General features: G+C 34.8%; 2 protein-coding genes across 3 annotated transcripts in view; one reads left to right on the top strand and one right to left on the bottom strand.

Annotated features, from left to right (window-relative positions):
* Positions 1–435: 435 nt before the first annotated feature.
* LOC115219144 (ATP synthase subunit e, mitochondrial) lies at positions 436–22931 on the bottom strand. 2 transcript variants are annotated; one of them, XR_005001855.1, is made up of 6 exons: positions 22917–22931; positions 22405–22446; positions 17625–18549; positions 12605–12659; positions 1694–1795; positions 436–583 (listed from the first exon to the last, which is right to left on the bottom strand). XR_005001855.1 is itself a non-coding variant. In XM_029789244.2 (4 exons), the coding sequence occupies exons 1-4, from the start codon at positions 17667–17669 to the stop codon at positions 540–542; spliced, it is 246 nt and encodes an 81-aa protein (XP_029645104.1). In that variant the 5' UTR covers positions 17670–17781; the 3' UTR covers positions 436–539. The 2 variants fall into 2 exon arrangements, 1 of the variants encoding a protein (XP_029645104.1); XM_029789244.2 differs by lacking the exons at positions 22405–22446; positions 22917–22931 and having other exon boundaries at positions 17625–17781.
* Positions 22932–22999: 68 nt separating this feature from the next.
* Positions 23000–27944, top strand: part of LOC115218924 (glycerol-3-phosphate acyltransferase 3) — a 77316-nt gene continuing 72371 nt past the window's right edge. The window contains exon 1 of the mRNA XM_029788941.2: positions 23000–23174. Coding sequence (XP_029644801.1) covers positions 23025–23174 — 150 coding nt within the window. The 5' untranslated portion in view covers positions 23000–23024. The remainder of the gene's footprint in view (positions 23175–27944) is intronic.

Raw genomic sequence — 27944 nt, 5'->3', positions numbered from 1 at the left:
GGTCTTCCACAAACAACCTTGCCCAAACTTGTGCTTCACAGGGGAACTTTCTAGGTGCAATCTCATAGTCATTTATGACCAAGGGGGTCTTTACCCTTTATCCTCTTATAGAGAGTGAGATAGTATATAATGTCCAATATTATTGATTTCTAAGATTGACACAAATCTACAAATTTAGTGGTTGATTAAATCAAATTAAATCTACCTGGAATAGGCAGAACTCAGAAACAGCAACCAAATCACTCTACTCTCATCTCACACCCTACTGTCTTTTAAAGAAAAATTAAGGTTACAGCTGAATCTTTATAATCATAGGTCAGCTTAATTCAGGCCAACTAAAACTAAGAAAACAACTGCCTTTATATATATCCCAACAATTTAAGTAAAAATGTAGAATATTAACACACTGAGAATTAAATAAAGATAAATAACAGATATTTTCAAACATTTATTCTCACTTTATTGTCTTTTAATGTCTATACATAGTAAAACAAATCAGTTACATACAAGGTGGATACAAAAAATATAGATGGCTACTATTATTTTGTCACACCAAATTCTTTTCCTAAAACTGCCATTTCAGCTGTAAAATAAATAAAAAATTGTAATTAAAATTACTGAAAATTTTAAACAACAAATATAAGAAAATAAGTGAAACATTCCATTTTCAGAAAAGTATATTTTACTTAGTTCTAAGATTGATCATTGAATGATGCCAAAATTCCATTACTTGTACAATTTTTTACTTGTGACGTGAGGAATTTATATCATGGACATTGTTTACATTATTAGTTGAACTTGTGTCCTCATCTTGATTGTTGTTTTCGCAAGACAATGAAGGCTGGAGCATACACAGCCAAAATGTAGTGAAAGCAATGATCAAGATGAGGATATTGTTCCAACTAATGTAAACAGTGTATATAATACCTTTACTAGTGTTTGAAATTCTCTTCAAAACACACTTCAATATTCTAATATTCAACATCAAGGCTTAGGATGCAATCCCTAAATTTACTTTTCATTGTAACCATACATAGCCAGAGAAGGCTCTACATGGTAAAGGTAATTTTACTTGTTAAAAATAACAGCTAAATCTCCTTTAGATTATATGTTACAGTCATACATAAAAGAACACACTGGATAATGTACAAACATATACACACACATACATATATATACACATATATGATGGGCTTCTTTCAGTTTCTGTCTACCAAATCCACTCGCAAGGCTTTGGTCAGCCCGAGGCTATAGTAGAAAACACTTGCCCAAGGTGCCACACAGTGGAACTGAACACGGAACCATGTGGTTGATAAGCAAGCTACTTACCACACAGCCACTCCTACGCCTATATACGTGTATACACACGCTAACTATTAATTTTTAGAATGATATCGTAAGGTTGGTGTGAGAAGCTGGATCTGGTTGGTTTGAACAGGTAGAATATTTTGCCCAACTATAGCTGGTTTAAATGCTAAAGGGTTAACTGCTAGTCTGACACTACACAACAATACTGGCAGCAACAACTTCACCAGTATGGAAATTCTATGAGATCTGTCCTTCCTCAACTTCAGATTGAACTATTTTAAGTAATGTTTGTGGAGGTCACTAAATTAGATATGGAAGATAAGAGTCAACAAGTAATTTATTTAAATGTCCAATCACAAAGTAATTAATCAAAAAGTCAACACACCTGCTACAGCAGCATCAGTCTCTTGTTTGATCCTAGCATCCCGAATAGCACGGATTTTGTTCTCCTCTTCCTGAATAATAACTTCTTTCTTAGAAAGGGATTCTGTAAGTGAAGAGAAAAACAAGTTTACCTTTTGGAAGAGTTACAGGGCAATGTTTACAATCATATAAAGATTGGCTTTAAAAAAAATGTAGTAGGGCAAATGTACATACACACAAAATATAATCATCAATATTCATATATTTAGTTTTTCCATGTTGGCATGGGTTGAATGAGACTTCTTGAGACTGTATTCTGCTATTGGCTGCCCTTCTAGATGCCAAGCCTTACTGCTTTTCAAGTAAAGTACTTTATTTCACAGGTCTCCCCACATCAAACAACCAAGCAACAGGACATATTGCTTATGCAGGACAAACATATCTTTGCTGACCAAGAAGAGACAATACACAGACATATGTACACAGATACACACATTTATATATACACACACATAAATACAGACATATATGTACGCAAATACACATCCACACGTATATACACATAGTATATACATATATACACGTGTATACACACATATACACATACACACGTGTATATACACACATGTATATACACACATGTATATACATATATATATATACACACACACATACACATAAACACATGTATATACATATATATATACACACACACACGTATACAGATATATACACACATGTATATACACATGTATATACACATATATACACACATGTATATACACATATATACACACATGTATATACACATATATACACACATGTATATACACATATATACACACATGTATATACACATATATACACATGTATACACACATATACACATGTATATACACACATACATGTATATACACATATATACACACATGTATATACACATATACACACATATATACACATATACACACATACATACATGTATATACACATATATACACACATACAGTTGCGGCCAAAATGTTCAGAACGGCATTGTTTTCGTCAGAAAAGTAGATATAATTTTTTATCAAAGTTGTTTTATATTCTATAATTTTCACAGACAATAAATACAATATTAATTGTTATTGTCTGAGATTTTGGTGTAATTTGAGAGGATAATCCAAAAGTTATGGATGATTTAGTGATTTACTGCAAAACCCATGGCGGCCAAAATGATCACAACGGTTGAAAAAATAACAAAATAATCAAAAATGACAGAGAATACTGGAATTATTTAATATTTAGTGTGAAGCCCTTTAGCTTCAATCACACTCTGACATCTTCGACTGCATGAGGAAATTAAATTTTCAATTTCTTGCTGGGTGATCTTATTCCATTCTTCCTGAAGGGCATTCCATAATTGCTCAGTTGTTTTAGGATTTCTGGCTTTCGAACGTTCTCCTAGAATATTCCACACATTTTCAATAGGATTGAGATCTGGGCTTTGAGCTGGCCAATCCATGACAATAACCTTTTCAGCCTTGAGGAAGTTCATGACCACTTTAGCCTTGTGGCATGGGGCATTGTCCTGCATGAATATGGGTGGTCACTTAGTTGAATTTCTCAGCACAGGCAAGACATGATCTTTTACAAGTTGTTTATAAACTCCTGCATTTACCTTTCCATGTAATCACACCAAAGGGCCCACACCATCTCCAGATATCATTCCCCAAACCATGACACTTCCTCCACCAAATTTAACACTAGTCTTAAGGCATTTAGGCAACAATTTTTCACCTACTAATCTTTTCCCATCTGAGCCAAATAGCATAAACTTAGATTCATCACTGAAATGCACCGTTTGCCATTTTTCTTGAGACCACAACACATGTTTGGTTGCAAAGGTAAGACGACACTTTTTATTCTTGGAGCTGATCAGTGGCTTCACTGCAGGTGCTCTTGCTTGTAGGTCATGTTCAACTAAACGACGAGACACAGTTTTTCGAGATAAAGTTCTCTTCAATACAATGCTCATTTTCCGAGAAACAGCAGCAGCAGTTTTAAATCTGTCCTTTTTAACCAACTTTACTATAGCACGATCTTCTCTCTTGGTCGTTTTTCTTGGCCTACCTGTAAACTTTCTTGCTTCACACGAACCACAATCATCGTAGGCCTTAAGAATACCGTGTACAACACTTTTTGACTTGTTAACAATCTTTGCAATAGATCCAATACTTAAATTATCCTTCCTTCGAAGCTTAATAATCTGCTGATGAATTGGTAATGGAGTAAGTGGCATTATATTAACAAAGTACACTGCAAATATTCTTACTAATGTTTAGTAAACGAACCGTCACGTAAACAAATTCAAAACATTAGAGTTCGGCGGATAAATATACTAAAACACGGAGTAAAAGCAACCGTTCTGATCATTTTGGCCGCCATGGGTTTGGCAGTAAATCACTAAATCATCCATAACTTTTGTATTATCCTCTCAAATTACACCAAAATCGCAGGCAATAACAATTAATATCGCATTTATTGTCTCTGAAAATTATAGAATATAAAACAACTTTGATAAAAAATTATATCTACTTTTCTGACGAAAACAATGCCGTTCTGAACATTTTGGCCGCAACTGTATATATACACATATACACACATGTATAGACATATACACACGTATATACATATATATATACACACGTATATACATATATATATACACACGTATATACATATATATATACACACGTATATACATATATATATACACACGTATATACATATATATATACACACGTATATACATATATATATACACACGTATATACATATATATATACACATATACACACGTATACACACGTATATACATATATATATACACACGTATATACATATATATATACACATATACACACGTATACACACGTATATACATATATATATACACACGTATATACATATATATATACACATATACACACGTATACACACGTATATACATATATATATACACATATACACACGTATATACATATATATATATACACATATACACACGTATATACATATATATATACACATATACACACGTATATACATATATATATACACATATACACACACGTATACACACGTATATACACATATACACACACGTATACACACGTATATACACATATACACACACATATACACACGTATATACACATATATACACACATATACACACGTATATACATATATATACACACATATACACACGTATATACATATATATATACACACATATACACACGTATATACATATATATATACACACATATACACACGTATATACATATATATATACACACATATACACACGTATATACATATATATACACACATATACACACGTATATACATATATATACACACATATACACACGTATATACATATATATACACACATATACACACGTATATACATATATATACACACATATACACACGTATATACATATATATACCACACATATACACACGTATATACATATATATACACACATATACACACGTATATAATATATATACACACATATACAACACGTATATACTATATACACACATATACACACGTATATACATATATATACACACATATACACACGTATATAACATATATATACACCATAACACGTATATACATATATATACACACATATACACACGTATATACATATATATACAACACATATACACACGTATATACATATATATACACCACATATACACACGTATATACATATATATACACACATATACACACGTATATACATATATATACACACATATACACACGTATATACATATATATACACACATATACACACGTATATACATATATATACACACATATACACACGTATATACATATAATACACACATATACACACGTATATACATATATATACACACATATACACACGTATATACATATATATACACACATATACACACGTATATACATATATATACACACATATACACACGTATATACATATATATACACACATATACACACGTATATACATATATATATACACAATACATATATACACACTATATACATATATATATACACACTATATACACACGTATATATATACATATATATACACCATATACACACGTAACATATATATACATAATATATAATACACACATTACACACGTATATACATATATATATACACACATATACACACGTATATACATATATATATACACATATACACACGTATATACATATATATATACACATATACACACGTATATACATATATATATACACATATACACACGTATATACATATATATATACACATATACACACGTATATACATATATATATATATATATATATATACATATACACCACGTATATACAATATATACACACATATACACACGTATATACATATATATACACATATACACACGTATATACATATATATACACACATATACACACGTATATAATATATATATACACACATATATACACACGTATATACATATATATATACACACCATATATATACACACGTATATACATATATATATACACCACATATACAACACACGTATATACATATACATATATACACATATACACACGTATATACATATATATATACACACATATACACACGTATATACATATATATATACACACATATACACACGTATATACATAATATTTACACTACACACATATACACCATATACACATATACACACGTATATACATATATATATATACACATATACACACGTATATACATATATATATACACATATACACACGTATATACATATATATATATATATACATATACACACGTATATACACATATATACACATGCACACATGATTGAAATATGCTGTGGTTGAGAAGACCTGGCAAGTAAAGTGAGATCACAGCCATAACCTACACCAGTGTCGCATAACCAGCCCATTTAAAAAGTACCTTTGAATCGTTGGGCGACATTAACATTCCATGCTTGAGGAGACCTATTGAGTCAAGTAAAATCAAAATCAAACCAAATCACAATCAAATGGAAATTGGCTGTTACCAATGCCGGTGGCATGCAATAAGCACCATTCATTCATGCTTGGGTCGCTGCCAGAGCCGCCTGACTGGCTCTTGTGCTGGTGATATGTAAAAAGCACCATCCGAACATGGTCAATGCCAGCCCCACCCCCCACCCTCACTCTGACTGGCTTCTGTGCTGGTGGCATCTAAAAAGCACCATCCGAACATGGCTGATGCCAGTGTCGCCTGACTGGCTCTCATGCTGGTGGCACATAAAAAGCACCCACTACACTCTCAGAGTGGTTGGCATTTGGAAGGACATCCAGCTGTAGCAACATTGCCAGATCAGATTGGCTTGTCAGTTTCCAGTCAAACCATCCAACCCATGCCAGCATGGAAAACGGACATTAAATGACAATGATGATGACATTAAATGACAATGATGATACATATATATATGCATACACATGTATATATACACATATATACACACAGACGACATGCATATATACATGTCTATATGCACACAATGAGCTTTCATACAGTATCTGTCCACCAAATTTCATTTTAGTCAACCTGAGACCATGGAAGATGCATAATCAAGGTGACATACAGCAGGACTGAACCTGAAATCAAATAGCTGCAAAGTAAACTCCTTAACTACACAGCCAAGTCTGTGCCTATAGTGGGTTAGAAATAATTCTTTCTATATGCTTACTAAAAAAATAAGTTAGTATCTTGTACATGAAGTATACTGGTGTATACTGAGGTATACCTTGAATATAAAATAAGCACTGACAGGGTTGATGTAACCGACTATACTTTAGAAGATGGTGGAACTCCAGCATGGTCAGTTTCATGATAAGGATCAGTAAATGAACATACAGCAAGAGGTCATGTATGATCATATATGTGTGTGTGTAAATAAGAACAAAGAGATAACACTGGAAAAAACAAAGGTTATGTAATGAACTTCATTAGGTTACAGCTGTTTCTGCTATAGAATGCAGTGGATTCTTGAGTACCTGGATAACATCCTATAACTTCATCAGAGCCTCGAATATGAAATGCACTTTATTTATGTATGTATGTATATGTATATATATATATATATATATATATATATAATGTCAAGGTGGCCCACTCCTCCTCTGAGTCCTGTGTGCTTCAGTTATAAAACCATTTATCTGATTCATAACTAAGGCTCTTGACTGGTACTATCACCTCAGTCCAGAGCAAACCTGCAAGTAGCGGTTACTAAGGGGTAACTCCATACTCCCCAAAACTTCTGAGAGCAGAGAAGCTATAGCCTTACCATTGGCTGCAATTAAATGTCTTGCCCAAGTAAGATTATTTTAGAATAAAATGAGATGGAAAGTTGCTCAGTCTATCAGGGTCGGTTGCTAAAAGTCAAAAACATCACTTTTGATAATACACTGGTCGCTTATTTAGTTAATCAGCTGGTGCAGGAATCTAATATTCCTAATAATAGGTATAGTAGTTTGATCATTAGCTAAAACAAAGAACAAGTAAATACCCAGAACAATGAGCAAATAACCTCTTTCTTCAGAACAAACTAGTAAAAATAAATCATCTTTTAATGAACAAGTCAACTATAGGTCTCGAATTGATGGTCAAAGCTTAGGAAATGAAAGAGAAAATCATAGCAACAGTTTGTAGAAGTTTAAATAAGATGCGGTTTAGATTTGAGTGAAGATGCTAGATGTTTGGCGAAAAATTTCGATTTCATTTAATGATTTGGACAAGTTCTTCAACTTTTTGTTACCATATTTCTGTTGAAATACACTGCCTTTGTTAAATCTCTCAACTGGCACAAAGCCACACCACCTCAATACTCACTCCAAGTTGAGGGGTTTTTTTGTTGTGCAAGGTACCTGATGACCCTGTTGCTGCTGGTGCCACATAAAAAGCACCCAATACATTCTATAAAGTGGTTGGCATTAGGAAGGACATCCAGCCATAGAAACCATGCCTAAACAGACAATGGAATCTGGTGCTACTCTTGACCATGCCAGCTCTTATCAAACCATCCAACCTATGCCAGCATGGAAAACGGACATTAAATGAAGATGGTGAAGAATTTAATAAAATAAACTTTGCTATAATTAAGTTGGTGTTTGGAACACAAAATTGTGACAGGAGGTTTTTAAGTTAGATCCCTTTAAAACTAGAAGTTTATATCATAGGATCAAGAGTGGTCTCAGACAGGTTGGTATCAAAAGAATTAACTGTATTCCACAAAGATGAATGGTGTTGTAAGCATGATTAGGTTTAGTCACAATTTGAGTGATTAAATTTAGTGTACAGTTATCTATTCTCAATGGTTGTCTTCAGTCCTCTCCTCTCATTATAATTAATGATACTGTAACACAGGAACTGAAGAGTGATTGTTCTTGAGAAATCATTTTTCATTATGGTGACTCAAGCTATGTTCAGTTCACTGCAGGATGGTGGCCTCAGCATGTTCCCTTCATCAAACATGGTTTGATGTAGAAGCCATGAATCTGAGCTTGAGTTCATACTGGTTTGAGCTACATGGCTTTGCAGAGGGATGCAGTTTTTATACTCTTACCTAGGAGTAGCTAAGTCAATTACATCTATTTTATTGACCTATTTTATTGACCCAAAAAGGATGAAAGGCAAGGTTGAACTCAAAACCTAAGGATGCATGAAATAAACACTAAGCATTTTGCCTGGCATGCTAACAATTCTGCCAGCTTGCTGCCTGTCATACTATAATCTATGAAAAAGTGTCAAAAAAATTTCTGAATCTAGAAGAAAGGTCTTAAGTCAACATGACCAAGATCTGTTTTAATTAGGAAGAATATGTCCAAATTATGACATTTGGTAACTGACCTAGTAAGATGTGTAGGAAAAGATTAAGCAGGAACTATTGCATACTCATTGTAAATAAATGAATAGACAAAAGGTGTAGTGAAATATCCAGCTAACTAAAAGAGAACCAGGACTTCAGATGTGATAAAAGTACTGGAGAAGTTCAGAAGAGTAGAACCATTGAAATGAAATCTATACTTTCTGCAAACTAGGTGATAATGAGTGATGCAGATGGTTGTAATGTAAATGTTATAGAAAAGAATGGATAGAAGAACTTTAAAGAAGTTAACTGCATTAGCAACAAAAGGTTTTCTTACCAATACAAACAGTAAATTGTATGACATATAAGTGATATTGCATGAGAAAAAAAAATATTTGTTCAACTTATGTTTTGTTTTCTTTTTACCATATATTTTTATTCTTTTACTGGTTTCAGCCATTGTATGGCAGCTGTACTAAGGCACCACCCTAAAAGGTTTTAGTTGATTATAACAACTCCAGTACTTTGATAATTATTTTTGAACTCAAATGTTAACCAAGGCAAAAAGGGATATAATCGCTCCTACCATCCTGTCGTCAATATACATACAGTAATCCCTTGCCATAACGTGGTTCACCTATCATGGTTTATTATTTAAGTTTATGTCAATTCCTCTGTGGTGTTGTTTTGCATTTATAATAAAATAAATATATACAAATCATAAAAATAATAATAATAAAATATACAGTACAGTACTGTTTCTACTTTGCAGCTTTTCACCTATCGCATGGGGTTTTAGAACATAAGACCCGCAGCAGTTGAGGGACTACTATAGACAAAAATTTTGCTCACAAAATTTTAGTTGACCCAAGGTTATGGTTAAAGACACTTGCCCAACAAGTCACATAATAGGATTGAATCCAGAACAATGTGACTGAAAAACTTTTCAACCACACAGCTATATATGCACCAATTTAGCCAGTGCTGTTGTCTATATTTTCAATGAGTGGTATCTAATCAAAGATTTCACACTCCCAAATTTGTTGTACCAAAAATCATTTCATCCACATTTTATAATAAAAGGCAAACTGTTCTGCTACAAGCAAGAATATTATCAACATGCGTATCTGCCTAATGTTATAAGATAATTATAGACAATTCTTTAATACTGCAGCAGCTGAGAACACGAGTCTATCAATACCAAAGAATTTTTTTTTCATCTGCTAAACTTTTAAATATGCTTTCATCCACAAACTGTCAATCACATAGATGGCTCCTTAGACATTTAATGATGATGTTTGTGTCTTACAAAATGTAATTTTACTTCCCTACATTCCAAGTTCATATCCCAGATCAATTTAGCCCTTTATCTCAAGAAAAAAAAATGTTCCAGGAACAATTCAATTGACCATACTTCTCTTCTTTCATCAGAAAAGGCCTTCCACCACAGTCCAAAGAAATATTTCTTTTGATAGTATCAAGGAGGGGCTAAATTTCATTAAGACACCTTTTCCGTTTGACCCCAATCAGGAGAAATTTTGAAATTACTTATGTGAAAAATATAAGTTATTTTATAAGTAATAAGTAAATATAATGTATTTGAAATACATTTATGCTCATAGCAAAGGAAGATCTACTAATAGTACAATCTCTGATAATGGTTTTAACAGTAAATAATACATCCAGATATTCATCTTACATGTAGATATAATAGGAGTGTGTAATATATCTATATGTAAGATGAATATCTGGATGTATTATTTACTATTAAAACCATTATCAGAGATTGTACTATTAGGAGATCTTCCTTTGCTATGAGCATAAATGTATTTCAAATACATTATATTTTTCACATAAGTAATTTCAAAATTTTCATTATATGTCCTTCCTTAGTCCATCCCATGCTACACAATATCTTGAAACAGCCATTCCAGCTATATCAGCCTCAGGATTGTAATGGTTTTTTTGGATGGATTCTGTAGTGTGATACTTTTACAAGACACATTCTAGCTCTTTTATACTCTTTTACTGGTTTCAGCCAATAAGTTGTGGCCATGCTGAAGCATTAATCCTACCTCAACCTTCCTTTTTTTCACCCAGGTTTAGGGCTGACTGGCATTCTTATTTGAAACACAATAACCAGGCTGAGAACAATGATTCTAAAAACGAGAGGAACCTATCATAGTATTTAATTCATCATCATCACTTAATGTCCATTGTCCATGCTGACATGGGTTTGAACAATTTGAACAGGGCTGGTAAGCTGAGAGGCTGCACCAGATTCCAGTCTGATTTGGCATGGTTTCTAAGGCTGGATGCCCTTCTTAACACTAACCACTCCAAGAGTGTAATGGGTGCTTTTATATGCCATCAGCAAGGGTGCCAGTTGTGTGACACCAGTATCTGCCACGACTACAGTTACTCTTGGCTTGATGGATCTTCTTCTCAAGCACAGCATATTGCCAAATTTACTTTAATTTTATCAACTCCATAGGGATGAAAGGCAAAACTGATCTCAGCTGGGTTTGAGCTTGGAGAATAAAGGGCTGTAAATAAATGCTGGTTTCAAATCTTAGCACAAGGTCAGCAATTTCGGTGGAGGGGACTAGTTGATTACATCAACCCCAATATCCAACTGGCCCTTATTTATCAACTCCAAAAGGAGGAAAGGTAAAGTCAACCTCAGCAGAATTTGTAGAACGTAAAGACAGATGAAATGCCATTAAGCATTTTACCTTGCATGCTAAAGGTTCTGCCAATTTGCTGCCTTAAGAGTTGTAATTAAATATTGCAAGGTATTTTATTCAGAACTAATATTTCCATCATTCAATATATTCATAACAAATTTAAAACTATCTTGTCTCAATAGTTTGAGATACAAGAAACAACACAAGATAAAAACAAATGCACAAACATCATCCTCATTATAGACACAGATGCACCCAATTACTGGTTGGTTATGCTGGATGGAAGAAATAATGGTGACAGTGTACAAGAAAGATTTCTTTAAAATATTAAATTTACTTACTGTATCTGAAGTGACCATACAAAATACCACTGAACAGGGCAGTATATCTGCAGAACTACAACAAAGAAATGAAAGAATAATGATAAAAAATATATCATAAATATAGTTCTGCTTTTAGAATATAGTACAGAAATTTGATCAAGCAATTGGTTATGACAATTAACACATCTCACTTTCAATGTCTCCATACTCCAGCATTACAAAAGAAGGAAAAGACTGATTTTGGTTCAATGAGCTGAAGAGAAAGTCTCTAAAAGGTCACTTGTTTGCTAGAAATAATAGCCAAATCACCTTCAACTCACTTTCCTACCATTTTAAAAAAGAAAGGACATGGATATAATTAGAACCAATAAGGGCTGGTACAAGGCTAAACATAGTTCACAATAACTATAGTTAAACAATGGCTTAGAAGGAACTTAAGTTATAACCAGAAACGCAGCACAGGTGAATCCAAAGACCAATTCTCTGATGATAAGACAGTGCTTAGGTAATAATAATTTCTTACATAGGCATACAGCCGAAAATTTATGAGGTGGATTTGAGATGAAATTAGTTCAAGCAGATTTTCTATTGCCAGATACCATTCCTGTTGCCAACCTACACTTGTTTCCAAGCAAGGTAATATTTCCCATTGGCCAGACATTTCCATAGTAGTTTGAAAATGAAGGACACTGCTTGTATTATAACAACACGGGTTTTACAGTTATTATGTAATGCCAAAGACTAAGAGAAACACACATATATATACAATGGGTTTCTTTCAAATTCTGTTAAATGACTACTCACAAGGCTTAGGTCATCTTGATACTATAGAAGAAACTAAGTGGGAAGCAAGCTTCTTAACCACACAGCCATGCCTGCACCTAATTAATTAAAATCATCCTTAATACATGACTGGTACTATATTTTACCAACTCTGGAAGGATGATAGGAAGAGTTGACCAGAGAGATTTCAACACAGGATATAAGTTGTGAGAACAACTTATGGTATTTACCTGGCACCTGTACAAGTGCCACTCGAAAAGCACCCATGCCAGTGCCTTGTGATAAAGACCTGTACTGGCGCTACATAAGCACTCGTACCAATGCCACATAAAAGGAACCTGTGCTAGTACCATGTAAATAGCACTGGTGCTGGTATCACATCAAAAGCACTCAGTACACACTGTAAAGTGGTTGACATTAGGAAGGGCATCTAGCTGAAGAAACCATGCCAAAACAGACAGTGGAGCCTGGTGCAGTCCTCTGGCTTGCCAGCTCCTATCAAACTGTCCAAACCATGCTAGCATGGAAAACTGATGTTAAAAGATGATGATGATGATTCTACCATAAAGTATTTTGTTTGACACTCAACTGCCATATATCTAAGAAAAAAGATGTTTTCTCAATTTATAATTTCCATCAAAGTGAACTTAAGGTGAAGATGTCCAGCAAAATCCCTACCATCTACTCACAAAGATAAGACCGTAATACTAAGAGAAACAAACACACGCACACACACACATATATATATATATACAAATACAGCAGGCTTCTTTCAGTTTGTCAAACACATCCACTCACAATGCTTTGGTTGACCCAAGACAATAGCAAAAGGCTTAAAATTATGATTTTTATGTTTAGCCTCAGAGCAGCCCTTAACAAGCTGACCTTATGATCTAACTTATTTAATTAAATGGGATTTAAATCATGCCATCTTTTTTTTAGGAACTACATTCTGTACTACATCAGCCAGTGATTTTTTTTTTATAAAATGGTAAAATGATCAGATACAGCTAAATGAACTCTTATTTTATATGGTTCCTATTTACAGCTTAGTGGACAATACTTCTCATAGCAGATATTTACAGCGACAAGGGAAAATATCAGCATGGAAGAAATTCTATGCAACCAATTTTCTGGAGGATTGAGCATAGTTTGTTAACGCAGGGTTTAGGAGAGATGAATTAGTCAGGATTGCCTTAGTGGGGATGAAAAGGGAGTAGCTAGTTCTAAGGAACAAAGGTTACTGTAATAATGGTAGACAGAAAGAGAAGGAAGTATGCTTATGGTCCCAAGGCAGGAAATTTTTCATGAGTGACTTCATAACAACCAGTTAGGGCTGACTTTTGAGAGATGCAGTCCAGTCTACAATGACTGTGTGTATAGCTGCTACATCCCAAATGTAAAAACAGTCCTCTATTGCAGATCTCACCTGAATTTTAAAGAAAGTTAATAGTTGTAGACTGAAGTATTTTCTGAGCCTGACGGGGAAGGCACTAGCCTTTGAAATGCAGTTTTTGTTCAGTTAATCCTTTAGCATTCAGATTACTTTGTCAAATGTAATGTTTATTTATTCACAAGATTTCAAAGATGTGATTGTTTATCTTTTAGAATGATATTGCAAGGTATGACAGACCAGATCATACCAGTTTGAACTTAAAAACAGGTAGAATATTTGGGCCAGATACAGCTGGTTTAATCACTAAAGGGTTAAGGATGTGCATTCACCAGTGATGGTGGGTTTAGCCACTAGCATGGTTAAAAGGGTTGGGATGCAGCATAAAACCTAGCTATACCACTTAAGTCTAACATTTGTAATAATGTCAAGGGTTCTAACAGGGATATTGTTAACTTGAAATGTATAATGCTTTTGAAGACAAGACTGGTATGACCTCATCCACAGGAGGATGTTTTCAAGGTCTCTATTGATGGAGTTTGTGCAGATTTAACACACATGCCTAGGTTGGGTGTGAACAATATTGGAATGATGCTGAATGTGGAAGGTTGAGGAATGAAAGTTAATATCACCAGTGTAGGAGTGGGTTTTGTTGGAAGAATCAGTGCAAGAGTGGCTGTGTGGTAAGAAGCTTGCTTCCCAACCACATGGTTCCAGGTTCAGTCCCACTATGAGATACCTTGGGCAAGTGTCTTCTGCTATAGCCTCGGGCAAACCAAAGTCTTGTGAGTGGATTTGGTAGAAGGAAACTAAAAGAAGCCTTTCGTATGTGTGTGTATATATATATATATATGTATGTATTTATGTGTGTGTCTGTTCCCCCTCCATCACTTTGACAACCGATGCTGGTGAGTTTACGTCTCCGTAACTTAGCAGTTTGGCAAAAGAGACCGACAGAATAAAGTAGGCCATTGTTATATAGTAAGAATAGTGTTAGGGCACTCCAAAGTGTGAGTATACGAGAGAGCTAGCTCCATCAACACATGCCATTATCTCATAGGAAGCCACCAATCAAAGAGATAAAAGATGGAGAAATTTCATAGGCTGTCGAGTTTTGTCAGAAGATTCATGTACTAAATGTGTTAAACATGGTTTCATTCTTTGTTGATGTCAGGTGCAACAGCACTTTACACCAAATTTCTTGAGTGAAGACCTATTGATGTATGACACAGGAGATAATTCTCCAGCAAATCTAGCTTCACAAAAATTGTAGGGGTAATGAATAAGTAGGCAGAGACATTCATAGTGATGGAGAAGGTTGTTAATAGCTGTCTCATCACATTTGAGATGGTCAAATTAAGTGCAAGAGAAAAATATTTGGCAGGGTTTGAGGAGCTACCCCTCTTATGAACAGAATACATGGTAATGTTTCTAAAACAGGGATATAGTTCTATAGAGAAACTGAAGAGTTTAGCAAGGCTAGGGGGTTAGAAGTAGGACACGCTGACTGCGAGTAATGGAAGGATATTATCAGGGTCAGTCCAATCACCTTGTTAGTTTGAAGTAACTGGAAGTGTTTTGGAACCCAGATTGACCCTGATCTGACCTATGATCAACGTTGTTTCAACTATGGGCATTCTATCTTACATTTAGATATAGTGTATCTAGGACTACATTATTCAATGTATCCTGTGTTATTTACAACAATAAGATGTAATTTAAAGGAGATTTTGCTCTTGCTTCTAGCAGATCGAGCTAGTTCTTAGAGGCTTTCCTTTTTGACTCTTGGTATATATATGTACATGGTGGTGGATAACAAGATAGTTTTGAAGATTATTTAGAGATTAACAAAACGAGCACCAGACAATGGAGTTGGTGTCTCAACTAACACTAATAAAAGAACAATACCAAGGGGGAAATGTAGCATTTTATAAGACTATCACCAAACATAACGTTCGTATTATTTGGGCGAATCATTAGAAAGTCGGGAAAAAATGCCTTGCAGTATGTATTCTTGATCTTTATACCTCGCCAAGGTCAATTTTTGGCTTTGATCTAACCGGGGTTGATAAATTAAAACACTTGTTAATTAACTGATTATCCTCGAACCCTAAACTATATCCTCGTGTCTATGTTAGAAACATTTATTATTATTATTACTACTACTACTATTACTTTAATTTTAAAGGAGGAGGTGCAGTACCCATGACCTTTGTCGGAGGGCTCTGAGGTTAGAGGAAAGAAAGTACTTTATCCTGAGGTCTGGCTCGAACTCTTGCATCCGAGTGGACACCGCCGAGTACCCAAAGGCGAGGTGATGGTATAAAACCAGGTGACTGGTTAATGTTGAAGACAACACATTACATGAAAGCATATCTAACAAAACATCGTGAGGACCAAAGTTAACTTTATGTCCATTATATATATATATATATATATATATATATATATATATATATAATCACTATTTGCTTCACTCAACCTAATTTTGATAAATTCCTATGGATATTTATTCGTTAGTTAGCTCCGTATGAATTAGGCACACCGAATTTATACAAATATAGTGCATAAACAATAAAAAAAGACTTCTCCCAAGATGTTCTTATAAAGGTAGAGTGCTATTACTGAAAGTAATAAGAAATGTTCATTAAATCCATCGAGATATTCTTCAAAAAATCATTTGAACTTGATTATGAAAACACGAGTTCAAGTTCACCTTGACTATAATAATAAGAAAATATAGTTGTTAAGGAATTAAGATTACTTTTTTTTTAATACTATAGTACTTGGATTATAAACTGACGTTATTGTAGAAAAAAATATATTTTTCTTGTTAGTAATTTAAATAGAAAGAAAGCTTACTTTGATTAAAGGAGAAACAGCGACAGGAGCGACTGCAGAGGCCATGTTGAGAACAGGAGCGAGAATTGTGTTCTGTTTTTAAAAACCGGTATTCCGTAGGGTGTCGACAGAATAGAATAACAGAATAATAGAATATTGCCTCGTTAAGCGTGTGTTTATTGGTGATGTTTTTTGTATGAGTTATGTTCATCTACGTTGGGCCTGTTTACGTGCTTTTATATATAATTTGGTCTGCATATTTGTTTGCTTTTGTTTATACCTTTGTGTTTGTCTGTTTGCGTGTGACTGTATGTGTGTGCGTTTGCATTTAAACGTTTGTGCTTATTTCTTTGTATTTATGATTGTGTGCCGTTACACGTGTTTGTGTCTGCACTATTTATGTGGGTGTGTGTTTGCGATACTATTTTTTAGGTACATTTTCGCATTAGAATTTATTCACACATACTAAAGTGTAGAGGTTTTTTTGCCTAATTAAAAAGCGCTGCTAGAGGTCTTAATTCACATGAAGAATTTGGATATCTGAAGGTATTATATCTTCATCTCTGCACCCGACTAGAATGGTTTCTTGGAAAGACTATATTAAAAGCCCCTCTTTTAATAAGATTTGGTGATGTGATTTTTTTTTTATTCTTTCTTGTTTTTCCGAAGCAAGTACGACAGTTATATAACTGCTCCCGACCTCTTTGCATCCCTACAACATCTTTTGAGCTGCAAGAATTGGGAAGCAGAGAAGCAGGCAACGACAGTACGCACTCCGTAGTTTGGTTGGTGTTTCCATATTCACAAGCAACTGGGTCACCCTTGAAGCCCCCTTAACTTGCTTAAGAACCATCGAGGAATCACATCGATGCTTGGAGGTCTGGCATGTCAGCGGCGACCCGCGGCGGGTTTTAGGTGACACCCGAGAGAGTTTGAAAAACTTTCCCTGCAATATAATGTTTAAAAACCTTATCAACAAGTATTTACCTAAAACTAAAATAGATAAGCTATATTTTACAGGATTCATACAGAAATTTAACTTCAATATATCGAATTAAAATGGTTTGTCATCATTAGTTTGCATGTTCATTTGTTCTGCTAGAAAAATCAGCCAAATATCCCTCAAATCTTGCTCTACCGTCTTATGCTACTCAGTTGCTAGACAATATTTATGGGGTTTATCTACTTATTGTTTGAATAATTCCAATTGATCAAAATTACGATCGATTAGGTAAGACCTTATCGTATTTGTATTTGATATGCACTACATTCTCTTTATTTCTATGTATATTGATTAACATTAGTCCTGCCATCTGAGTGGAATAAGCTTCATTGGGGAGATTTAATAATACCGAAACATATCAGTTGCTTTCAAGTTCACTTTAAAGTCCAGATTCACGCCAATTTGTCGAAGTTGTCCAAATATTTTGATCAACTGATCTTATTGGAGTTGCTTCCCTTGCTTAGTTATATATTTCAAACACCAACTACAACGATATTTTATATATTAATTGCATATATATAATACTAATTTAACGAAGTTTTTACAAGTCCCTATATTACGACTGTGAAACACAACCATACTGTCTGATGGTGACGGCTACAACGCTTCTGATCATAGGCCTGACTGACCAGTGCTGGCCAAGGCTGAAAAAACAATGATTCTTTTGAGCTAACGTAGGGAGCTCCTATTCCCAGTGATTCCCAAATGTGGTAAAACTGCATTTAACTGGGATAATAAAAGGGCACGATAAGCGAATTCCACGGTCTTATGTCACCAATCCTTTGACGTGGAATGAATCATTGCGTTTTACGGAAAGGAGCTGAAAGGAAACAAAGAAACCGAAGGTCTACACCAGTTCGTTTATTTTCGCACGTTGTTCCGCATTGCGCCAGAAACAATGATCCGATAAGAAAGCACAAAGCTATACGTAGAAATGTGTAGCTGATACTAAACTATTTTAAAAATTGAAGCTATGCTTAAAACAGTTACTTTGGCGTGCTACGACAGGTCAGCTCAATTCAAATTAGGTTATTTTTATTTAGTTTAAGACTGGATGCATTCATTACAGTAGTGAATCAATCCTGTATTTCTCTCAGGCTGACTCGTAGCCAGACTATTATTTACTCATGGTGGAACTTGATGCTGTGTGTGTAGGCGCGTGGCTTAAGATTGTGGTGTCGATTCCTGGACCGGGCGATGCGTTGTGCTTTTGAGCAAACCACTTCATTTCATGCTACTTTAAGTCCACTCAACTGACAAAAATGGGTATCGCTGCGACGGACTGCATTAGTATTTCATATAATACACAATTTTATACCGGTGTCATTTGAACCTACGGGACTTAGAAACAGATAAGACTAGACAAAAAGCTTTGAAAAATCGTTCCTCTATGCGGTTGTAAGCGACATCACTTCCTATCATCACTCTAGGAAGAAGGAACAAAGGGGAAACGTTAAGATTTTTTTCATTCACTCCTTGATTAAATAAACTCTTTTATAAGCAGAGTAACCTCCTTTCATAAAATCTTGAGAGTCAATCCGTTGAAAGCGCTTGACTTGCTCGGCGTGGCTACAGAGAGATCACATATTAAAGCCATTAAAATCAATAAAAAACTGGATGGTTATCAACTCCGAATATTTTATATTTGCATACCAATGCTATCCTAGATATACTGTTTCTATAAAAAAAAAAAGTAATAAAATAAATAAATGAATTACCATAACTGGAACATCATTTGATTATAAGGTCTGCTCGATCAAAGCTGATCTGGAGTTTAAACAACGATTCGCAAACACGCGCACAGCTAAATCAAGATCTTAGCGTCACATTAAGATCTTAATTGACTTCTGTTTTCATTTATTTTTCACCGATGAGCAAAGAATCATCTTGTATTATAACTGCGCAGATAAACTAGCTTCAACGAAACCGCTCCAACAAGAATAAAGAACATTTTTGAAAAGACTGAAATGAAAAAAGCATATAAGTAAATAAAATAAAATAGCAACAACACACCCTTAATTTATACACCGCGCTAAGAACCACTGGTGTTGTCTGCTCTAAAAATTGTTGATGCAACTCAAAGCACAGTATTGCCGTGGGTGACTGCGTTTCTAAGTCATTGGAACATCCAGTCACCCTTGCGAGCATCGTCTGATACTTTAGTGAGACGGAAATCCAATGATGTCAAAATCTTCCTTGTCGGTAGCCTAAGCTCCCTTAGAGACACCCAAATGTCACAGGCTGAAGGACATTCACCGACAAATTTCAGAGTTACAGACGTAGTAACATTAACGAAGGACACGGATAAATGTAATCCTATATTAACTATGTCCGAGAGAAAAAATTGACATCTGCTTGAACGAGGTTGACGTGGAGCTAAATAATATCAAGCAAACTTTATCTTTTCTTACCGAATCACTAGTTGCTTACTCAACCACGTAGAGGTAAAACTGCCGCCAAATTACCCTCAAATGACACGTTAGATAATATAAATTTAAATAAAAGAAAGTATTCAGTAGATTTTAATTATACCTAAAATGGCTGGATGGTCACAGACGGTTGACTTGAGATCAAACAGCAATATCCTTTCTATATTTAAGAGATGAGGAATTATGTACATTATTTACATTTGACGGATATATTTGTCCTGATCTTGTTTGTTGTTAACACAACGTTTCGACTGATATACCCTCCAGCCTTCATCAGGTGTCTTGGCGTAGTGGTTAAGAGCGCGGACTACTAACTCCAAGATTCCGATTTCAATTCCAGGCAGTGACCTGAATAATAATGATAATAATAATAATAATAATAACATCGAAAAATACCTTAGGAATAAGAACCCAGCTTCGAAATTTCCCCAAGGCACCTGATGAAGGCTGGAGGGTATATCAGCCGAAACAAAGATGAGGACAAATATCCGTCAAGTGTAAATAATGTAGCAATATCTTTATTGATCATTTACTTTCAGAAAGAATTTTTTTTCTAATTACTTCTATGTTTAATAAATTGTTGATTAACCCTAGGTTCGCCCTACCTGTGCAAGACCTATAAAAAATTGTTTTCGGGAACTAAGAGCTAAATCTCCTCCAAATCACGACCAAACATTTAAAAAGAAGGAACACTTTCGAAAAATGTAGCCTCATATACAAAGGGCCGCGACGGAACGTCTTTGAGCTGCTCGATGAAGACTGACCTGGGGTTAAACAACAACAACAAATGTTTTTGTTTTTTTTTACCATCAGCTTGGTCGAACAAACCAAAGCCTTTGTAGATGAACGTACTTTCATTTTGTGGGTAGAGTCAGGATTTAAACTTCTGTATTCAAGTGCTGCCAGACACCCGGTCCGACGTATTTGCTGTTACACCAATCCATCGCCCGAGCTAAAGCTAACTCGACGGGATTTGAACTCTAACCGCAATAAGCCACCTAGTTAGGCGCTCGAGAATTGTGGAATTGGTAGAGTCGTTAGGGCGTCGGACAGAATGCTTAACAGAATTTGTTCCGACTCTTTGCGATTAGAGTTCAAATCCTGCCGAGTGAACTTTGACTCGAGCGATGGATTGGTATGGTAACAAAAACGTCGGGCTGGATGCTTTGCGATACTTGTTTCGGCTCTTTGCGTCCTGAGTTCAAATACCACCATGACCAGCTCAAATTGGGAGACTTAACCCCTCATCCGGTTTAACACCACCACTGTACCGAGGTTCACTTTGTTGCAAGCACTGACCACTCTTCATTTTATTTAAGCATAATGTATCTACAAACTTGGACCAGGTTTTCGGTTTGAGGATACTTACACCAGTCTCGGAGGCCCTGTAACAGTTCACGGTCACTGCTTTCTGTCTTGGTTAAAAAAAGAAAAGAAAAGAAAAAGGTGTTTAACCGGCAGTACAACCAAAATATAATAGTTACAAACAACAATAATCACCACGACGACTACGAGAACTACAACACTCACACCGTTATTCTATGAGAGCCGATTAAATAACGAACAAGTTCTACTCTCGAAGACGTTATAATTATCAAACATTGTGTTATTTTCTAAACGTGACTTTCGTAACAGCTTTATTTGTCTTTTATATATTCTGTCTCTCTTTAAAAATGTAGCGTTAATAATTTATTTATTTCCGAAATATTTAAAGTATATATTCCTGAAAAAAAAAGCATAAAATTTATTTAAACAATTTTTTTTAATTCATAAACGGAGAGAAAAAGCAATATTATCTTACAAAAACAAACGAATTCAAAATTTTGAAGAAGAAGGAAAAAGGAAAGAAAAGAATAAAAGAAAAGAAAAAACACAAAAGACCTTGACTTTGCGAGTAGAAGTTCATTGGTAGATGTGGTGGTGGTGCTACTGCTGCTGCTGTTTGTAGTGTTGGTGTTGTTGGAGACGTTCACATTTCACGGATCCCCTATGGAGCAAGAACACTTACTGTTGGCCGTTCTATCTGTCCTCGTTCTTCCTATGATATTAATCTTATTCACTGTTATAGTACTCGCTTCTCTTGGTAAGTCCCTGGGCGTCAGGAAGAGATATGTGAAGCTACTACTGAAAATATTTCAGGTGAGTTAACTTAGTTTGTCATTTTTGCGCCCTTCGATTCGTTCCAACACCAAACACCGGAGTCCCAGTCAACAAGATCGGACGGGGGTCAACATCAATCGACCAAACACTTTAAGCAGACGATGCTCTTTACTACAATTCATCTCAACTTTCGTTTTTCCTTCTGTGCTGGTAGTAATAGTGGGGTCTTTTTTTCTTTTTGATTACAACGTGTTTGTATACACTCCCACTTGTAGACTTAATGTTTTGCGACAGAATTCATTAATTTTTCAATTTTTTTATTCAATATACTCATGATATTAGCTAAGACATTTTATTATTATATGTTTGTATGTGAGATACATACTCAAGCTGTGCACTTTATCCGTTAAGGGTTTGTATTATTATACCAAATGTATTATTAGCTAACACTGTTAGTATGAATGTGTATATGATACACATACACAAACAATATACTTTATACAATAAGGATTTTTCACCAAGTATCTAAAAAATAATTATTATACACAAATTATTTATTAGCTAACCCTATGGATAGCTTTTTATACTACTATATACCCCAGACAGTATTCATACTCGATAAGGGTTTCCGACAAAGTATTTTAAGCGCATCTGTTATACACAAGGTATTATTAACTCACCCTATAGACAGCTGATTATTATTATATATCCAAGTAATATATTCTATACGACAGGGTGTGTATTTACGGAATTTTGAATGTATTTATTATTACATACAACATATTAGCTATCAGATAACTAATTATTATTATTATTATTATTATTATTATTATTATTATATACACAAGCATTATACTTAACACGATAAAGATATTTTGGCAGGGGTGATTTCCGGATTGAGTTGGGTTAACTCTTACATTCCAGCAAAAAAAAAAAAAAGCAAATAGCAAACTTGTTTAAAACTCTGTCTGGCCCTAACTACAGTTAAAAGAGAATCCAGAATGCAGAGCAAAAATGACATGAGAACTCGAATCTTCGGTGACACGAGAGAGATTTTACTAGATTTATTTATTTCATCCAAGCATGATACACCTCCTGTAAAGTCTGTTCCCAACTGTGACGCCCCGAGTTCAAATCTTTTCCAGATCGACTTCGGTTTTCATTCTTCCATTGTCGATATAAGAGTGCCAGTCACATACTGATGTTGATTTAATCGATTATACCTTCCCTCAATATGTGTGGCCTTGTGCCTATGTTAGAAATCATTTTTATTATTACAGCTAACTGGCAGAATCATTAGCGCGTCGCACAAAATGTTTAGCGGCATTTTTCCGGTCTCTTTGTATTCTGAGTTCAAATCGCACCGAGGTCAATTTTGCCTTTCATCTTTTCGGGATCGATAAGATAAAGTACCTGTCAAATGCTGGGGTAAATGTAATCGACTAACTTCTCCCCCCTAAAATCGCTGGCTTTCTGCCAAAATGAGAAAGAATCATTATTATTAATTCTGTTACACCGTTAAAGACTGGCTCTTTGAATTCATTCATGTCTCATTTGTGGATTTAACGTAAAGTATATTAACCCCAAAACCTTCCTTTATCATCATTAGAGCGTCGTTGGGTAACATCAGTAGGGGTCTCTTTCAAAGAGCACAGTGCAAATGAGCGGTACCAATCGTCTTGGGTATTTAACCTTAAGTACTTAATAACTCAAGTACCACGCTCCAATCATTCCAGCCATTCTTTAGCAATTTGAAAGAAGTATATTTTTGCCTTTTCTTCTCCCTATGAAGCCCTTAACTGCATGCGGTTGAAGTAGGGTACTAAGAAGGTATTGACATCCTGTATTGCCAGGAATGCCAATAACAAGCTAATTCCAAAAACCTGTTTGCTAACGTGACAGTACTAATAATGATTTCTCGCATTGATAAATATGAAAAGTTGCAAGTGTCGACCTCAGTATATAACTGTTATTTACATTTTATATATATATATATATATATATATATATATAATAGATCCTGGAATGTTTTAAGGTTAAATCGGGGAGAATTGATTTCTTAACATCATAGAAGTTATACATTTTCCAGGAGAGATTAGTTGAATATATTGGCTCAGAACTTGTTTAGAACTTATTGGTTGCTACTTAGCCCGGGGCAGCCGAAATTGGGCAGGTCTATAATCATAGGTATTCCAGTCTTTTTCCTATGTACAGAAGACCACATTATTTTAAAATTGTTATTTGAAGAAGACTTGGCTGCTATTTCTGGCAGATTAGACGACCACGCTGATGCTCTCTCGTTGACTTGTCTAGTATTTATTTGTTTATTTTATCGACTCCGGTAAAATGAGAAGGGGAAAATAGGCCTGTAACGACGAGGTGCTTATTACCCAGGGATTAAAGCTAAGCTTTATAATAGTGTTTACATCCGTATATGTTAAACGCTAAGTTTTACCGACTCTCAGAAAGAAAATAATAAAAAAAGAAAAACTTGCTCAGAGAATGGTATAATATAACTGTTTTCGTCTCTCAAAGGTTGATAAATTTGTTGCTTTTTTTTAAATGCTTGTTGATGCTGAAGGAACATTTTGTTGGAGCCAAGAAATTGATCAGTTAAACAAAGAGGGAAGCTGTGCGTGGGGTCGTTCGTACTATTACTAAAAGGATCAAAATATCCCTTAACTCATAGCTTTACGGATTTTTTTTAAGTGTTGTTATTTATTAGAGAATATGACAGGGAGTCGCTGTTGAGATGTTTTTGATCATAAGTCCATCCTACTAGGATAAACCGGGAGTTAAACAAGAACAAAAGGAAGGATGCTGTGTAGACCTAGATACGATAAAGCGGTCACCGTTGACCTGTGGCTAAACAACAAGGAATATTTATCTTTATCGTTTCACATATTCCACACGAAAAAGATTAATCTTTAACTATCATCCATTCATTTTGTGTGTAGTATATACACAAAATACATATATATATATATATATATATATATATTGCCGGGCAAGTATTATGATCTAAAGAAATAACCTCTACGTGGTCGCTTGATCTGCTAGAAAACACAGCTAAATCTGCTTCAAAATCACACTCACTTGACTTTAAAATAAGAAGTAAGGCTACAGTGGATAAATGTAGTTCTATACACATTGTCTGAAAAACAAAGATGAGATGGTTACGGCTGGAATGCGGCTGGATCATAGTTCTATTCCGTCAATGCTGGCATAGGGTCTAAACAATAACAAATGCATAAACAATCAAATACGTTTTTCACTATATCTCACGGACGGTACAATCATAAGTATCTGTTATAGTATCGACAGAGCATCTACGTGTTTGCACAACTAGCTAGGAATAGTTGGTAAATCTCCCTCAAATGACACCCTACTAAAGGGTAAAAAAAAGAACACACGAGATTATGTAGCTTTAGATATTCCTTTAAAAAAGATGACAACCATGGTTGGTTGGCATGTCCTTTGATCGCAGGGTTGTTTGCTCGATCGAGAGTAACCTGGGTCTGGTCAACTCTATAAACATTGGTGACACGTTTGTTACTTTTTGAATGTTGACTTTTCTGACTGTAATCATTTATACACGTATGTTGCTTCTTCGATTAGATCGATTTACGTTTAAATTTTGTATTTAAAAAATCGTTCGCGCTCAACTGAAAGAAAGAAAGAAAAAAACGCCGAATTTCCAATCTATAATTTATTTCTAAATAAATTACATAGAATAAAACCATTCAAATTTTCTTCAGTTCCACATACTTTGAGAAGCATGTTCCTTTTAATTCCTGGCGCTGGTTTGAATCTGTCCCACATGTCAATATCAAGTGGTGGTGGGTTTCTACGCAGTCATTTGTCTTGCTAGATATAGCAGTCAAATTCCACTCAAATCACAACTTTATGTGTGTGTGTATATATATGTATACACACTCACACACGATAATGTAGTTTTAAAGGGTGGATTGGTCACAGCTGGAACACCTTCAATTTTCTATATATTTGATCAAGATGGCCTTGGGATAACTAGACCATCCACGTGGTCAAGTGACTTACTAAAAATAGCAGTCAAATATTCCTTAAACTACAGTCTTAGGTTTTAAAAAAATAAGTAAAAAAAAAAGACTAGTCCTAGACACAATATATAAATATAAGTTGGGATGGTTACGGCTGGAACTCCTTATGACAATCTGTCCCATATTTTGTCACTTTATTTTATTTACATTTTTTAAATATAAATTTCCGGCACACCTTAAAACAGAAGCTGGAACATACGTAACACTGTTGCTATTACGTATTTCGACCGTTCTTCCTGTACGTATTAGGTCTTCTCTTCGTATTCTTTTTCAATTTATCATTCGACTATGTAATAGACAGATCTACTCGGACGTCAAGGAAAACGTCTATCCCACTCGTTATCATCAGTATTGCAGTTTGCTAGGCTGCTCTAAAAATAGTAACGAAGTCTCTCTTAAACCACATTCTACCGTCTTAAAGAAAGACTACTGTACATTGCACAATATTAGTATGATATACAAAAGATATGATCCTGACGATCACTGCTGGAACACTCTTGATCAAAGGTTTGGGTTTGCTCAGTTAGGGTTGATCTGGGTGCTAAACGGTCACTATAGACACTATCGAATGATGAAAACGTGGCAATCAGTAGAAATTTCAGTTTCTACAAGCTGAGTGTTCTTCCTAATGCCAACCACTCTACAGCGTGTACAAGGTGCTTTTTTTCTTTCATGGCACCAACACTAGTGAGGTTGCCAGCTAAAACCCCTTTAGACTGAACTGGACTAC

Source organism: Octopus sinensis, linkage group LG14 (genome assembly GCF_006345805.1).
Source record: "Octopus sinensis linkage group LG14, ASM634580v1, whole genome shotgun sequence".
In the NCBI taxonomy this organism is placed as follows: domain Eukaryota; kingdom Metazoa; phylum Mollusca; class Cephalopoda; order Octopoda; family Octopodidae; genus Octopus; species Octopus sinensis.
Note: the sequence above shows the minus strand (reverse complement) of the source record. Positions and strands in the feature narration are given on the sequence as shown.